The 17,497-nt window shown below is 46.9% G+C and overlaps 1 protein-coding gene across 2 annotated transcripts in view; it reads left to right on the forward strand.

Moving 5' to 3' along the window:
• CERS1 (ceramide synthase 1) overlaps nucleotides 1-17,497 on the forward strand; it is a 111,020-nt gene that overhangs the window by 24,583 nt on the left and 68,940 nt on the right. For both annotated transcript variants that reach the window (XM_066604550.1, XM_066604551.1), the window contains exons 3-5: nucleotides 1,188-1,368; nucleotides 3,315-3,476; nucleotides 3,561-3,708. In XM_066604550.1, coding sequence (XP_066460647.1) covers nucleotides 1,188-1,368; nucleotides 3,315-3,476; nucleotides 3,561-3,708 — 491 coding nt within the window. The remainder of the gene's footprint in view (nucleotides 1-1,187; nucleotides 1,369-3,314; nucleotides 3,477-3,560; nucleotides 3,709-17,497) is intronic.

Raw genomic sequence — 17,497 nt, forward strand, 5'->3', positions numbered from 1 at the left:
TTGAAATGTCTAATGAGTTCCAGATGTGTTCTTTTGCCAGCGGAATTACATCTTCTTGTATCTTCTTGTATTGTATCTTCTTACATATTACATGCACATTTGCACCCTCCCAGCATGGACTTCTATGGGAACTAGAGATGAGCAAGTATACTCGCTAGGGCACATTACTCGAGGGAGTAGTGACTTATCCGAGTATTTCCCCGCTCGTCTCTAAAGATTCGGGGGGCGGGGAGCGGCGGAGGAGAGCGGGGAGGAACGGAGGGGAGATCTCTCTCTCCCCCCCCCACTCCCCCCTGCTCACTGCCGCAACTCACCTGTCACCCGCGCCAGCCCTCGAATCTTTAGGGACGAGCGGGGAGATACTCGGCTAAGGCACATTACTCGAGCGAGTAGTGCCTTAGCGAGTATACTCGCTCATCTCTAATGGGAACATTTGGTGCGCAAATGTGCAGAAATGTAGAGCGTGCTGTGTTTTTTTTTGTGCATGCAAAATATGGAAATGTGAGTAAACCCATTGAAATCAGTAGGTTCTATTCTCTGCGTATTTGTGCGCACAAATTTTGCGACTGCAATTACGCCCGTTTCAAGCCGTCCAAAGATAAATAGTCCGTAGTATTTCACGGATGACTCCCAGTAGGTCCGTTCTGGAAGGTGACACATATCCTTGTGGTTAAACACGTGCAGTATCAGGAATTGTAGACTCAGCCTTCCATAGCAGCGCAGCTGTTGAGGTCTGCAGGGCGGCATCTGCCACTGGAATGCTAGAAGCCCACCAAGTTATGTCAGTGAGCCGCGCCGCATCCTTACTGGCATTGCTGCATCAGAAGCATTGTGTCAATGGCTGGAGAAAAATACGCAGAGAACACAACCCATTGATTTCAATGGGTTCGCTCTCATTTTGCATGCACATTCCATGAGCACGCAAAAAACTAGAATATGCTCTATTTTCCTCAAAGGTGTCAATAGAAGTCTGTGGGGGGAATGCAAAAATGCGTGCACAATGAGATTCGCAATACGCTGCGCAATGCCTGTTAAACTAGCCTTTGTGAAGGGGAATGTCGCATCCGTACATCCCGTGTGTGATCTGCTTCGCAACTCATCCATTATTTTGCACTGTGAATTACAACTTACACTCTTCGCCAATGGAACTTTGACATAATTTTGTTTTCTCTTTGGTGGATAATTAGGTTGGAAGTCGGGAGCGCCTGTTCCCAAGGAAATTGCGCTTGTATATCTCATCCAGGGCAGTTTCTATGCACACTCTACATATGCTACTTTATATATGGACGCCTGGAGGAAGGACTCCATTGTGATGATAGTGCATCATCTGGTCACTTTCACCCTCATTTCTTTTTCATACGCTTTTCGGTGAGTCCAATGTCATATTGAGATTTTACATGTGCTCTTGATTAAAAATACCTAACTCAACATTCTGCATATAACAGACCAATATTATAATAGACTATCGGATTCCTGGAGGATGGATACAGATATCTAATAATCCAGAAAACCAATAACTAAGTAGTATGCATCTATGGTCCAGTCATACTTGCTGAGCATTTGTACCTCCCATACTATACTGTAGATTTTCCTGTGCTACTATTCGCTCTTGTGAAAACATTAAGTACTCTGTCTTACATTTATTATTCAAGGGTTAATATACATTTTGAAGCTTGTGGAAACAGTGTGTCCTTGATGCTTAAGAGGGAGAAAAGTGGAGCGTTTTTTGGAGATCATATTTAGTCATTATATCCAAATTTTTGGATTTCTTATCAAAGTATTAATGTATGGAACTGTCGAATTATGAATTATCAAATTTTACTAATGATTCGTTATTTTAGCTCTGCAAAAAGGTGTAACGTAGGTTGTTGTCCATGATGATTGGACTATTATACACTTCTTTGTTCTACTTTTGCAATAAAAACTCTTGTCAGTCGGCTACTTCTTTCAACAGGGCTTTGGAACAAGACCTAATTGCTCCATGTTGTCTTTTTCTCTGGGGCACCATACAGACAATTGGGCATACCTGTTTGATGGGACTTCGATACCCCTTGAGTATCACCTAAATTAAGGGATTACTCCAGCACCCTAAAGTTTGTATGACATAGATTGGAGCCAGTGGCATAACTATAGGGGATGCAGTTGCACCCGGGCCTAGGAGCCTTAGGGGGTCCATAAGGCCTCTCTTCTCCATATAGGAGTGCTATGAATTAACCTTTATAGTTGGCAGCCCTGTTACAGGTTTTGAATTGGGGCCCAGGAGCTTTAAGTTACACCTCTGATTGGAGCATTTAACAGTCTTCATTTTCTATCTGTCCTGTTTATTAACCAGTGAGACTTTTGTTTGAGAAGTCAGCAACTTTATATGATCCTGTTATTGAGGCCATACTGTATAGTAAGACAATATACAGTAGTAATATGAGAAAGGGAAAGTATCAAAGCATGAAATCACAGACACTTTATATAGCTGAACACTGTGCTCCTCACTGAAAACAAGTTTTTGCTTCTTTCCTTGCAGAATAGGTAATCAATAGAGATGAGCGAACGTGTTCTTAACGAACACTTACGCACCCGGACACCGGCTTTACCGAGGACTTCAGTGTCCGCGCGTAAAGATTCGGGGGGCGCCGGGGGGCGGGGAGAGGCGCGGCGGCGCGGGCGGCAGCAGCGGGGAACAGGGGGGAGCCCTCTCTCTCTCCCTCTCCCCCCCACTCCCCGCCGCACCCCCCCCGCGCTGCCACGGCGACCCCCGAACTTTTTTCGCCCGAGCACGGAATTGCTCGCAAAGTTCGGTGTTCGGGCGAAAAGGGGCGGAGCCGAACACGTTCGCTCATCTCTAGTAATCAACAACCTACAAGTACTGCATTATAACTTGCTTGCTGATTTATTATAACATACATTAATTGAATACATGCAAAATGTTGCTGCCTCCTTCTTTCTAATTTTTGGAAACTGTATTCTTTGAAATAATGTGATCGTATGGTCAAAACAAAAACAACCACCATCCAAGACATGAGGTCTCCTCATAAAGAAACCATAGACAGTATTGTAAAGTGGGCCTGACAAGATGACCATGTTCTGTCCACTAGAAATGGTCACCTACGGAGCATGTTGCTCACTTGTAGCACCTTGGCTTTAACTGATGGCGGTGGAGCTTCTAAACATTGGTTCTATTCATCAACTCCACATGTAACCTCAGGAAACTACTTGACTAGTCTTGGAGGTTTTTTGAAAGCTCAGCATGAAACCAGAATTACATCCATGTCTTTCTACAACCTTACTGAGTTTTCTGATCCCATATTTCTCCATTTCAGATATCACAACATTGGAATCGTAGTACTTTTTCTTCATGATTTTAATGATATTTTGCTGGAATTCACCAAAATCAACATCTACTTCAAAACACGAGGTGGAACATACCACAAACTCAATGGCATTATTACAGATATAGGATCCGTTCTGTTCAGTGTAAGCTGGTACGTAATGACTCTATGTACATATCATCTACCTATACTATAATGGTGTCCATAGACTTCTCATGTGTGTCTTCCCTCACTCAGGTTCTGGTTCCGGCTCTACTGGTTTCCTATAAAGGTCCTTTATGTCACGTGCTGTTTCAGCCTTGAATCCAATCCAAACATCCCATTTTATTTCTTCTTCAATGTCCTACTTTTCTTATTGACCTTTATGAATATTTATTGGTTTTTGGTGAGTATGAAACACCCTGTAATCAATATGTCATCCACACCCTACATTTTTTTTAATGAGTTTTAGAAGACAGGTGTTTAGCTGACAGTTCTGTAGTGCTTCCGTGTTCTTACTCAGGTTAGTCAGCATACCTGTGTGGAGTTCTGCTGTTCTTGCAATTACACTATTATACAATACAGAGCAATAATAGCCAACAGATCTGGATGAAATTATTCCAGTATTTACATGTGGTATTTCTAAGTGTTATTGATAATCATAATAATTACAAATTCTTGTGGGAGATTATTTCACAATATAACTTCTCCCATCACTAATTGGCAAGCTGCACCTGTTCTTGGAACTAGAAACATTAGTAAGTACTAGTAAGTATTAGTAAGAGTGCAACTAGTGGTAAAACACATGTACTACCCACGGCGGGAATAACATAGTAATATAGTATGTTAGGCTGAATGAAGACAATGTCCATCCAGTTCAGCCTGTTTCCACCCCCTGGTTGATCCAGTGGAAGGCAAAAAACCCCAGAGGCAGAAGTCAATTAGCCCATTTGGGGGAAAATTCCTTCCCAACTCCATATTGGCAATCAGACTAATCCCTGGATCAACCTTTGATAGTTCCTACCTGACTGTAAGACTCGGAACTACAAACCCGCTGGTCACCTGGGACTATTTACTCTAGAAAAAAGAAGGTTAAGGGGTGACCAAATAACCATGTATAAGTACATGATGGGACAATACAAGGATCTCTCCCAGGATCTGTTTATACCTAGGACTACGACGGTAACAAGAGGGCATCCGCTACGTTTAGAGGAAAGCAGGTTTCATCACCAACATAGAAAAGGGTTCTTTACGGTAAGAGCAGTGAGACTGTGGAACTCTCTGCCTGAGGATGTGGTAATGGCAAAATCCATAGAGGAGTTTAAAAGGGGACTAGATGTCTTTCTAGAGCGTAAGGATATTACAGGATATAAATCTTAGGTTAATTGTTAATCCGTGTATACAGGCAGGTAGGAACTATTAGGGGTTGATCCAGGGATTAGTCTGATTGCCATTAGGGAGTCGGGAAGGAATTTTTTCCCCAAAAGGGCTAATTGGCTTCTGCCTCTTGGGGTTTTTTGCCTTCCTCTGGATCAACAAAACAGGAGGCTAACAGGCTGGACTAGATGGACATTGTCTTCATTCAGCCTTACGAACTATGTTACTATGTTACCTAATGTCTATATCCTGTAATATCCTTCCGCACGAGAAAGGCATCAAGTCCCCTATTAAACCCCTCAATGGATTTTGCCATCATCATGTCCTCGGGCAGAGAGTTCCACAGTAGAGAACCCCCTTCTATGTTGGTGATGAAACCTGCTTACTTCCAGATGTGGCGGATGCCCTCTTGTTACCGTCGCAGGCCTGGGTATAAACAGATCATGGGAGAGATCCTTGTATCGTCCCCTCATGTATTTGTACATAGTTATTTGATCACCCCTTAGCCGTCTTTTTCCCAGAGTGAATAATCCCAATTTTGATAGCCTCTCTGGGTATTCCAGTCCCTTCATTTCATGTATTAGTTCAGTCGCCCTTCTTTAAAGCCCCTCCAGTACTGTAACATCTTTCCTGACCACCGGTGCCCAGAACTGTGCGCAGTATTCCATGTGGGGTCTGACTAATGCCTTATATAGTAGAAGGATAATGTTCTCGGCCCTCGCCCCTATACCTATTTTAATGCACCCCAAGACTTTATTAGCCTTTGCAGCAGCTGACTGGCATTAGTTGCTCCAGTTAAATCCACAATCCACTAGTACCCCCAAGGTCTTTTCCCATATCACTTTTCCCTAGCAGTACCCCATTTAGTGTATATTGGTGACATACGTTTCTCCTGCCCATGTGCATAACCTTACATTTATCAACATTGAACTTCATTTGCCATTTTTCTGCCCAAGCCCCCAGTTTATCTAGGTCCATTTGTAGCTGCACATTGTCCTCCGTTGTAGTAATTGTCATATATAGGGAATGGTTATATTGAGAAATAATCTACCACAAGAATTCAGAATTATCACTAACACTTAGAATTAATATTTGGAAAATATTGGAATAATGTGATCCGGGAATTAGTGAAGCTCCTGCAGATGATTCTGGCACTGGTCCAGACATTTGGACCTCTAAGTCCTTTTTTGCAACTACATCCAAATGTCATCTTATTTCATTTCTGTAACAGTCAGTTTTTCACAGACAAAAGTACATCAAGTTATAAGATGTTGCTCCTTGCATACAGCCTGCAAAAAAGGTCCAAATGGATGAGGGTTGGTATCCTCGACTTGGATCAGTTGCTTCCATGTCATTGAGGCACATACTTCAATAATCTGTGTGCCCCATGATTGATCTGCAGCGAGCCTTGTGTACATGTGTATTGCTTTCTTAGGCTGCCTTCACATCTGGTTCCGTTGTAGATCCGGCACAAAATACTGGATTAAATAGCGCTGCAGGCAGTGCCTTTCCTTCTGGTAAAATACCGGGCAGCTGAGTGCAAACTCAACAGACCCCATTCAGTTAATCGGATCTGTTCAGTTGTGTCTTAAGGCGGACCCATTCGGCCAGGGGATTCCCCTTTTCTGTTTCCCGAACAAAGCAGGAAAACGGAATCCCCTGCCGCCGATGTAAAGACAGCCCTATTTCTATGATACAGACAAATATAGATATATAGATAGATTGTCCTAAACCCTTCTGCCAGTATTTAAGATTTGTGTATATAAACTACGTTCATTGTATAGATTCTTGAGATAATATAATTAAAGTAACTGTTTTATGTTAGTCTTTAAAGGGGTTTTCCAGGCAAAATACTATTGATGACTTATCGTCAGGATAGGTTATCAATAGTTGATTGATCAGTGTCCGCCACTCGGCATCCTGGCCGATCAGCAAATCGGGTGCCTGCTGTTACTGCTATTATACAAAGGGGGCAGAGCGGAAGCTGCTGCTCCAACCCCTGTGTAGTGGGCAGCATTTGTAACTACAGGCACAGATCTCATTGCAAGCAATGGGAGCTGCATCTGCAGTTATAAGCACTGGCCACTACACAGGGGTTGGAGTAGTAACTTCCACTCTGACCCATGTGTATAATGGCACTAACAGCAGGCACCCAACCAACTATGTATACCTATTGCTTTCCTAGGCTGCCTTCACATCTGACAGCTAACAGTGGATGCCGGCCAGTCAATTATTGATGACCTCACATCCTGAGGATAAGACATCAATAGCATTTTGCCTGGAAAACCCCTTCAACTAGTTGAACTAAATACATGTTGGAAAGTAAGTCCACTTAGTAAATGAATATTTGGCTTTTAGGCCGTCTCATAGATTAAAAGTGTTTTACAGAACTATAGAATATTGTATTTCTAGTAATCCTTTCCTTAACTGACGGGATCTATCAATCTTGTATACCAGTATTACTTATTTCCCATGAAGAGAGTTAGCTCTAAAACTACAAGACCTATTTCAAGTGTCTATGTCGTTTGCTGGTAGATTGGCTGAAAAATTGCCATTAGGCTTGGACTGACTGTGTGTTCTTCCTGTCAGTTTCCAGAAGGGCTCCAAGTAAGGGCTCTTGCACAATTGCGTTTTTCTTGCACTTTTTTTTTCACACGATATCACTGCATTTTTTAATGCAAATGTCATGGGATCTTACGCTTAATTAAAACCTCACCAAACTCTTATAAATAACTGACAGACACTAATATTGGATAAAGAAGGCCGCAGTGTTTATTAACGGGGTTACAAACATTTGGGGAGAAATGTAACCAATAATAACCATAACACTTCCTGTAAACTCTGTTTTACAGACCCAAGTTTATTAAAGGGGTGGTCTCGCGAAACCAAGTGGGGTTATACACTTCCGTATGGCCATATTAATGCACTTTGTAATATACATCGTGCATTAATTATGAGCCATACAGAAGTTATTCCACTTACCTGCTCCGTTGCTAGCGTCCTCGTCTCCATGGTTCCGTCTAAATTCGCTGGCAGCTTGCTTTTTTAGACGCGCTTGCGCAGTCCGGTCTTCTCCATTCAGCACGAGCCGCTTCAGTGTGCTCCCCGCTACAGCTCTTCTGCGCATGCGCAGACGAGCTGTCACTGCTCGGGAGCGCGCTGAAGCGGCCATTCTGCACCATCCTCTGTTAGAGGAAGGTGCAGAAACTGGAGCTGCCCAGCGGAGAAGACCAGCCCAGCCGCCCCGAGAAGCCTCCCAGGTAAGTGATGGGTCGGGGGGGGCTGCCGCTGCGCCGGGGGAGCTAGCGCTAGGCCGGGGGGGCTGTCGCTGCGATGGGGGGGGCTGTCGCTAGGCCGGGGGGGCTGTCGCTAGGCCGGGGGGGCTGTCGCTAGGCCGGGGGGGCTGTCGCTGCGCCGGGGGAGCTAGCGCTAGGCCGGGGGGGCTGTCGCTAGGCCGGGGGGGCTGTCGCTGCGATGGGGGGGGCTGTCGCTAGGCCGGGGGGGCTGTCGCTAGGCCGGGGGGGCTGTCGCTAGGCCGGGGGGGCTGTCGCTAGGCCGGGGGGGCTGTCGCTGCGCCGGGGGAGCTAGCGCTAGGCCGGGGGGGCTGTCGCTAGGCCGGGGGGGCTGTCGCTGCGCCGGGGGAGCTAGCGCTAGGCCGGGGGGGCTGTCGCTAGGCCGGGGGGGCTGTCGCTGCGATGGGGGGGGCTGTCGCTAGGCCGGGGGAGCTAGCGCTAGGCCGGGGGGGCTGTCGCTGCGCCGGGGGAGCTAGCGCTAGGCCGGGGGGGCTGTCGCTGCGCCGGGGGAGCTAGCGCTGGGGAGCCGGGGGCTAGCGCCGGTTACCTGCTGTCTGGTCGGCGGCTGCGGGGCGTCTGGTCGGCGGCTGCGATGCGTCCGGTTGCCATGGAGACACAGCTGGCGGCGTCTCGGGAGCGCGCACGTCGGGCTGCAGCGAGCGACGGGGAAAGAGCCGGCGGCCATCTTGAGGAAACTTTTATAACTTGCTGAAACGCTGGAACGGTAAGTACGAACCAGCTAGAAATGTCATTTACAGGGGGGCTTTGTAATGTATGTTTAATGGGGGGGACTGGGCAAAAAAAAAATTTAACTGCTTCCTCGAGACATCTCCTTTAACCAATCAATAACCATAACAGTTCCTGTAAACTCTGACTTACAGACGCGAGTTTACCACCACCAAACTCTCCCCAAGTTTACCTGCCCACCCGCCTAATGCGGGCGACAATCTCCCACCAGGCCATAGCATCCACTAATGACATGGCCCACCCAACACCCGCAGCCTCCTCAATCATCTACACAAATCCATATTAAAATATCCAACTCAATCTCTGACAAGTATACTAGATCATTCCTATGGAAGCCTGGAACTAAAACCTTCCATATCCGCGTATCTAAAAAAAAAACATCCACTCCTGGCATGAGCGCTCTACCACCGGGTTAACCCTTCTCCGAATTCTCTCGCTATATACAGACCTCGGCAAAGACCATAATAATCGAGGAACAATATCTGAAAAAACCATCACTGTATCCAGAACCTTGTTTAATGCTCCACATCTCCCTTTCAATGTCCCATGACATATCAATGTGTTCTCTTCTATGCCATTAACCCCTAAGTGTAAAATGAATACATCTGGACAGGGCCCACGTTACTCTCTAAGCCCATGTGACTCTCTATGCATCAGTTCAGCCATTAACCCTTTCCAATCCACTGTCTGACCTCTGAAGACATTATGATTTAAGGCTGTACAGCTCCGATGTTGGAAGACATCCGTCGGGGTTCTCTTACAGTATATTGCCAGCCTCTCTGCTGTCGGAGCCTATCCAAAGTGTCACATCATGCAGTACTGGCTTTAGTCTGTAGAGAGCGCTGTTGTATAACGGCAGAAAAAGAGTAAGCCTTCTAGGAAAATCAGGATACAAATTGGATTGGAAAGAGTTAATTCACTACACCTCAAACCTCTACTACCGTGCCAAAAAATTTCAAACTGTGATCTGTACAATTCCAAATTTTCAGAATAACAGCGCTCTGCTGCCCTTCTCCAGGCCCAGTACACAAAGGAGGGTCCAACAATCCACACAATACTTTTCTTAATTCCTAAAATGAAAAAAGAATTAGTACACCATATTATTCAGGCGCATGTACAACTTAAACCGAGATGAACTCCATCTGTCTACTTTTTCTTCAATAAAACCACAGCTGTAAACAATTTTAGGCACCATTATACATTAAAAGCGAGATAATGACTGTCCATCATCCCTGTCTCCCCGAAAACAAGACAGGGTCTTCTACTAATTTTTGCTCCATAAGATCTTACCTTTGCCATGTATAGCTGCCTGGACACTATTTACATTGACTTTTTTTTTTTTCATTTCATACCTCATATGCTGATCTACACACTTCAGGCAATACTTTTACCAACTTCCCTAGTAAGCTAAATGTGATAGCAGAGCACTGATCAGCGGCATACACTACTGCCTTACAGCCCCTGATCAGCGGCGTACAGTACTGCCTTACAGCCCCTGATCAGCGGCATACACTACTGCCTTACAGGCCCTGATCAGCGGCGTACAGTACTGCCTTACAGCCCCTGATCAGCGGCATACACTACTGCCTTACAGGCCCTGATCAGCGGCGTACAGTACTGCCTTACAGCCACTGATCAGCGGCATACACTACTGCCTTACAGCCCCTGATCAATCGCTCCACCTGAAAAACAGAATTAATAGGTACCAGATTATACCATCTTTGAAAGAAAGCCATACCCAACATTACCTTCCAAACTGAGCTATATGAGCTGCATCCTAAATGTTGGGCTCTTCTTCCCTGAATTGCTGCATCCGCACACAAGACTATGATATAACAGCTGCATTAATCTCACACTGACCATCTCTAACCCTCAATAAGATATTAGATCTAGAGATGAGCGAGCGTACTCGGAAAAGCACTACTCGCTCGAGTAATTTGCTGTATCCGAGTATCGCTGTGCTCGAGTCTGAAGATTCGGGTGCCGGCACGGAGCGGGGAACTGCAGGGGAGAGCGGGGAGGAACGGAGGTAAGATCTTTCTCTCCCTCTCTCCCGCCCGCTCTCCCCTGCTCCCCGCTGCGACTCACCTGTCAGCCGCAGCGGCACCCGAATCTTCAGGGACGAGCACAGCGATACTCGGATAAAGCACATTACTCGAGCGAGTAGTGCTTTTCCGAGTACGCTCGCTCATCTCTAGTTATATCCTATACATAATATGACTAGTATACGAACCAACTCCTGCCGAACAGCTCTTACCAACAATCACTCCATAATCATTATCCACTAATGATAACTCCTACGCTTCCACAAACTCCCATCACCAAGCTGTATGACCATTAGTCTGTCACAGATACCAACCATACCACTAGATCCTGCTTTAGCTCCCTTGACATCTGCGCATGCGATGTATGGGCCTTCCAACCGCACATCACCACACATAACCTGCGGGAATACCTGCGACCAATAATAATCACCTGTGAAGCCGAACAGGACCGACCTGCTAACGGATGCAACTCCCTCTATGTAATCGTCCTTCATACGTAATATCTGACTAATTAACCCCATAAACTATATACCCCTGACATTGGCAATTAGAATAACCATCACAATGCTATCAACTGAATACCTAAAAACTCCAACCGAGTACAGGGACATACCATTTTTTCCGTTCGCCAGCAGCACCTCAAAGTCCTCCATCCTGACCACATGCCCTCTAAAACTTGTGCATACCCTCCTTACCCTGATGCCCCATAAACAACAATCATCTAAGTAGTGCATTACACCAACATCAGGGGATTCCTTCCTCCCACCTACTCTAACAATGAGGACAGTCCTAAATAATAGTAGGATGCCTTAGATCCCATTGGTAATGCCAAACCGGAAACCCAAAGAATTAAACCCCAACCAATAAGAAGTTATCCGAATATTGCATCACATAACCGAAGCGCCATAATAAAGCCAATGTAGTCACATGATGCATATCTTAATGCCAGCAGCTCAGGAGCACCTCAGCATTCAGACAACTGCTTGGGGTAAGATAGATGATAAATCACTGAGAGGCGATAGACTCCTTCTGTGGTATCACCCTTAAAGGGGACAACCTCAAATGGAAAAAGGGGGGTATCAAAATGACCGGCAACTCTGCCCTCATCTATGTCTTTAGCAATTTAATAAATAACTGAAATTAACTTATTTACCCCTTCACAGCTGAGCCCCTTTAACTCATGCACATATAGGCTGTACCGGGAGCCTTCTTTAATGAGCCAGGCCTACTTCCAATATGAGAGCCTCACTGGCGTCTTGCCCTATTGCAGGAAATTCTCTATTTCCTGGATGCAAGGAATTTGTACTGATTTCTGACTAAAACAACCATAAATGGATGAGAGCAGCACAATATGAGCCCTCATGGCAGTACCCACACTGCTCCATTACCTCGATACCATAAATGTAACAACACATCCAGGTAGTGAGGTGCCCCAAGGATGTCTAAGACCACCTAACTAGTTACACCGAGGTAGTGAGGCGCCCCAAGAATGTCTAACCACCTTACTAGTTACACCGAGGAAGTGAGGTGCCCCAAGGATGTCTAACAACCACCTAACTAGTTACACCGAGGTAGTGAGGCGCCCCAATGATGTCTAACAACCACCTAACTAGTTACATCCAGGTATTGAGGCGCCCCAAGGATGTCCAAAAACCACCTAACTAGTTACACCGAGGTAGTGAGGAGCCCCAAGGATGTCTAACAACCACCTAACTAGTTACATCGAGGTAGTGAGGTGCCCCAAGGATGTCTAACAACCACCTAACTAGTTACACCGAGGTAGTGAGGCGCCCCAAGGATGTCCAACAACCACCTAACTAGTTACACCGAGGTAGTGAGGCGCCCCAAGGATGTCTAACAACCACCTAACTAGTTACACCGAGGTAGTGAGGCGCCCCAAGGATGTTTAACAACCACCTAACTAGTTACACCAAGGTAGTGAGGCGCCCCAAGAATGTCTAACAATCACCTAACTAGTTACACCGAGGTAGTGAGGCGCCCCAAGGATGTCTAACAACCACCTAACTAGTTACACTGAGGTAGTGAGGCGCCCCAATGATGTCTAACAACCGCCTAACTAGTTATATCCAGGTATTGAGGTGCCCCAAGGATGTCTAACAGCCACCTTACTAGTTACACCGAAGTAGTGAGGCGCCCCAATGATGTCTAACAACCACTTAACTAGTTACATCCAGGTATTGAGGCTCCCCAAGGATGTCTAACAACCACCTAACTAGTTACACCGAGGTAGTGAGGCGCCCCAAGGATGTCCAACAGCCACCTAACTAGTTACACCGAGGTAGTGAGGCGCCCCAAGGATGTCTAACAACCACCTAACTAGTTACACCGAGGTAGTGAGGCGCCCCAATGATGTCTAACAACCATCTAACTAGTTACATCCAGGTATTGAGGTGCCCCAAGGATGTCTAACAGCCACCTTACTAGTTACACCGAGGTAGTGAGGCGCCCCAATGATGTCTAACAACCACTTAACTAGTTACATCCAGGTATTGAGGCTCCCCAAGGATGTCTAACAACCACCTAACTAGTTACACCGAGGTAATGAGGCGCCCCAAGGATGTCCAACAACCACCTAACTAGTTACACCGAGGTAGTGAGGCGCCCCAAGGATGTCTAACAACCACCTAACTAGTTACACCAAGGTAGTGAGGCGCCCCAAGAATGTCTAACAACTACCTAACTAGTTACACCGAGGTAGTGAGGCGCCCCAAGGATGTCTAACAACCACCTAACTAGTTACACCGAGGTAGTGAGGCGCCCCAATGATGTCTAACAACCACCTAACTAGTTACATCCAGGTATTGAGGTGCCCCAAGGATGTCTAACAGCCACCTTACTAGTTACACCGAGGTAGTGAGGCGCCCCAATGATGTCTAACAACCACTTAACTAGTTACATCCAGGTATTGAGGCTCCCCAAGGATGTCTAACAACCACCTAACTAGTTACACCGAGGTAGTGAGGCGCCCCAAGGATGTCCAACAACCACCTAACTAGTTACACCGAGGTAGTGAGGCGCCCCAAGGATGTCTAACAACCACCTAACTAGTTACACCGAGGTAGTGAAGCGCCCCAATGATGTCTAACAACCACCTAACTAGTTACATCCAGGTATTGAGGTGCCCCAAGGATGTCTAACAGCCACCTTACTAGTTACACCGAGGTAGTGAGGCGCCCCAATGATGTCTAACAACCACTTAACTAGTTACATCCAGGTATTGAGGCTCCCCAAGGATGTCTAACAACCACCTAACTAGTTACACCGAGGTAATGAGGCGCCCCAAGGATGTCCAACAACCACCTAACTAGTTACACCTAGGTAGTGAGGCGCCCCAAGAATGTCTAACAACCACCTAACTAGTTACACCAAGGTAGTGAGGCGCCCCAAGAATGTCTAACAACCACCTAACTAGTTACACCGAGGTAGTGAGGTGCCCCAAGGATGTCCAACAACCACCTAACTAGTTACACCGAGGTAGTGAGGCACCCCAATGATGTCTAACAACCACCTAACTAGTTACATCCAGGTATTGAGGTGCCCCAAGGATGTCTAACAGCCACCTTACTAGTTACACCGAGGTAGTGAGGCGCCCCAATGATGTCTAACAACCACTTAACTAGTTACATCCAGGTATTGAGGCTCCCCAAGGATGTCCAACAACCACCTAACTAGTTACATCCAGGTATTGAGGTGCCCCAAGGATGTTTAACAACCACCTTACTAGTTACATCGAGGTAGTCAGGCGCCCCAATGATGTCTAACAACCACCTAACTAGTTACATCCAGGTATTGAGGCGCCCCAAGGATGTCTAACAACCACCTAACTAGTTACACCGAGGTAGTGAGGCGCCCCAAGAATGTTTTCAACAACCACCTAACTAGTTACACCGAGGTAGTGAGGCGCCCCAAGGATGTCTAACAACCACCTAACTAGTTACACCGAGGTAGTGAGGCGCCCCAAGGATGTCTAACAACCACCTAACTAGTTACACCGAGGTAGTGAGGCGCCCCAAGGATGTCCAACAACCACCTAACTAGTTACACCGAGGAAGTGAGGTGCCACAAGGATGTCTAACAACCACCTAATTAGTTACACCGAGGTAGTGAGGCGCCCCAAGTATGTCTAACAACCACCTAACTAGTTACATCCAGGTATTGAGGTGCCCCAAGGATGTCTAACAACCACCTTACTAGTTACAACGAGGTAGTGAGGCGCCCCAAGGATGTCTAACAACCACCTAACTAGTTACACCGAGGTAGTGAGGTGCCCCAAGGATGTCTAACAACCACCTAACTAGTTACACCGAGGTAGTGAGGCGCCCCAAGGATGTCTAACAACCACCTAACTAGATACATCCAGGTATTGAGGCGCCCCAAGGATGTCTAACAACCACCTAACTAGTTACATCGAGCTATTGAGGCGCCCCAAGGATGTCCAACAACCACCTAACTAGTTACACCGAGGTAGTGAGGTGCCCCAAGGATGTCTAACAACCACCTAACTAGTTACACCGAGGTAGTGAGGCGCCCCAACGATGTCTAACAACCACCTAACTAGTTACACCGAGGTAGTGAGGCGCCCCAAGGATGTCCAACAACCACCTAACTAGTTACACCGAGGTAGTGAGGCGCCCCAAGGATGTCTAAAAACCACCTAACTAGTTACACCGAGGTAGTGAGGCGCCCCAAGGATGTCTAACAACCACCTAACTAGCTGCACCGAGGTAGTGAGGCGCCCCAAGGAAGTCTAACAACCACCTAACTAGTTACACTGAGGTAGTGAGGCGCCCCAAGGATGTCTAACAACCACCTGACTAGTTACACCGAGGTAGTGAGGCGCCCCAAGGATGTCTAACAACCACTTGACTAGTTACACTGAGGTAGTGAGGCGCCCCAAGGATGTCTAACAACCGCCTAACTAGTTACACCGAGGTAGTGAGGCGCCCCAAGGATGTCTAACAACCACCTAACTAGTTACACTGAGGTAGTGAGGCGCCCCGAGGATGTCTAACAACCACCTAACTAGTTACACCGAGGTAGTGAGGCGCCCCAAGAATGTCTAACAACCACCTAACTAGTTACACCAAGGTAGTGAGGCGCCCCAAGAATGTCTAACAACCACCTAACTAGTTACACCGAGGTAGTGAGGCGCCCCAAGGATGTCCAACAACCACCTAACTAGTTACACTGAGGTAGTGAGGCACCCCAATGATGTCTAACAACCACCTAACTAGTTACATCCAGGTATTGAGGTGCCCCAAGGATGTCTAACAGCCACCTTACTAGTTACACCGAGGTAGTGAGGCGCCCCAATGATGTCTAACAACCACTTAACTAGTTACATCCAGGTATTGAGGCGCCCCAAGGATGTCTAACAACCACCTAACTAGTTACACCGAGGTAGTGAGGCGCCCCAAGGATGTCCAACAACCACCTAACTAGTTACATCCAGGTATTGAGGTGCCCCAAGGATGTCTAACAACCACCTTACTAGTTACATCGAGGTAGTGAGGCGCCCCAATGATGTCTAACAACCACCTAACTAGTTACATCCAGGTATTGAGGCGCCCCAAGGATGTCTAACAACCACCTAACTAGTTACACCGAGGTAGTGAGGCGCCCCAAGGATGTCCAACAACCACCTAACTAGTTACACCGAGGTAGTGAGGCGCCCCAAGGATGTCTAACAACCACCTAACTAGTTACACCGAGGTAGTGAGGCGCCCCAAGGATGTCTAACAACCACCTAACTAGTTACACCGAGGTAGTGAGGCGCCCCAAGGATGTCCAACAACCACCTAACTAGTTACACCGAGGTAGTGAGGTGCCCCAAGGATGTCTAACAACTACCTAATTAGTTATACCGAGGTAGTGAGGCGCCCCAATGATGTCTAACAACCACGTAACTAGTTACATCCAGGTATTGAGGTGCCCCAAGGATGTCTAAAAACCACCTAACTAGTTACACCGAGGTAGTGAGGCACCCCAAGGATGTCTAACAACCACCTAACTAGTTACACCGAGGTAGTGAGGCGCCCCAAGGAAGTCTAACAACCACCTAACTTGTTACACTGAGGTAGTGAGGCGCCCCAAGGATGTCTAACAACCACCTGACTAGTTACACCGAGGTAGTGAGGCGCCCCAAGGATGTCTAACAACCACCTGACTAGTTACACTGAGGTAGTGAGGCGCCCCAAGGATGTCTAACAACCACCTAACTAGTTACACCGAGGTAGTGAGGCGCCCCAAGGATGTCTAACAACCACCTAACTAGTTACACTGAGGTAGTGAGGCGCCCCAAGGATGTCTAACAACCACCAAACTAGTTACACCGAGGTAGTGAGGCGCCCCAAGGATGTCTAACAACCACCTAACTAGTTACACCGAGGTAGTGAGGCGCCCCAAGAATGTCTAACAACCACCTAACTAGTTACACCGAGGTAGTGAGGCGCCCCAAGCATGTCTAACAACCACCTAACTAGTTACACCGAGGTAGTGAGATGCCCCAAGGATGTCTAACAACCACCTAACTAGTTACACCGAGGTAGTGAGGCGCCCCAAGAATGTCTAACAACCACCTAACTAGTTACACCGAGGTAGTGAGGCGCCCCAAGGATGTCTAACAACCACCTAACTGGTTACACCGAGGTAGTGAGGCGCCCCAATGATGTCTAACAACCACCTAACTAGTTACATCCAGGTATTGAGGTGC

The sequence above is a fragment of the Eleutherodactylus coqui genome, chromosome 5 (assembly GCF_035609145.1).
Source record: "Eleutherodactylus coqui strain aEleCoq1 chromosome 5, aEleCoq1.hap1, whole genome shotgun sequence".
Taxonomy (NCBI): Eukaryota; Metazoa; Chordata; class Amphibia; order Anura; family Eleutherodactylidae; genus Eleutherodactylus; species Eleutherodactylus coqui.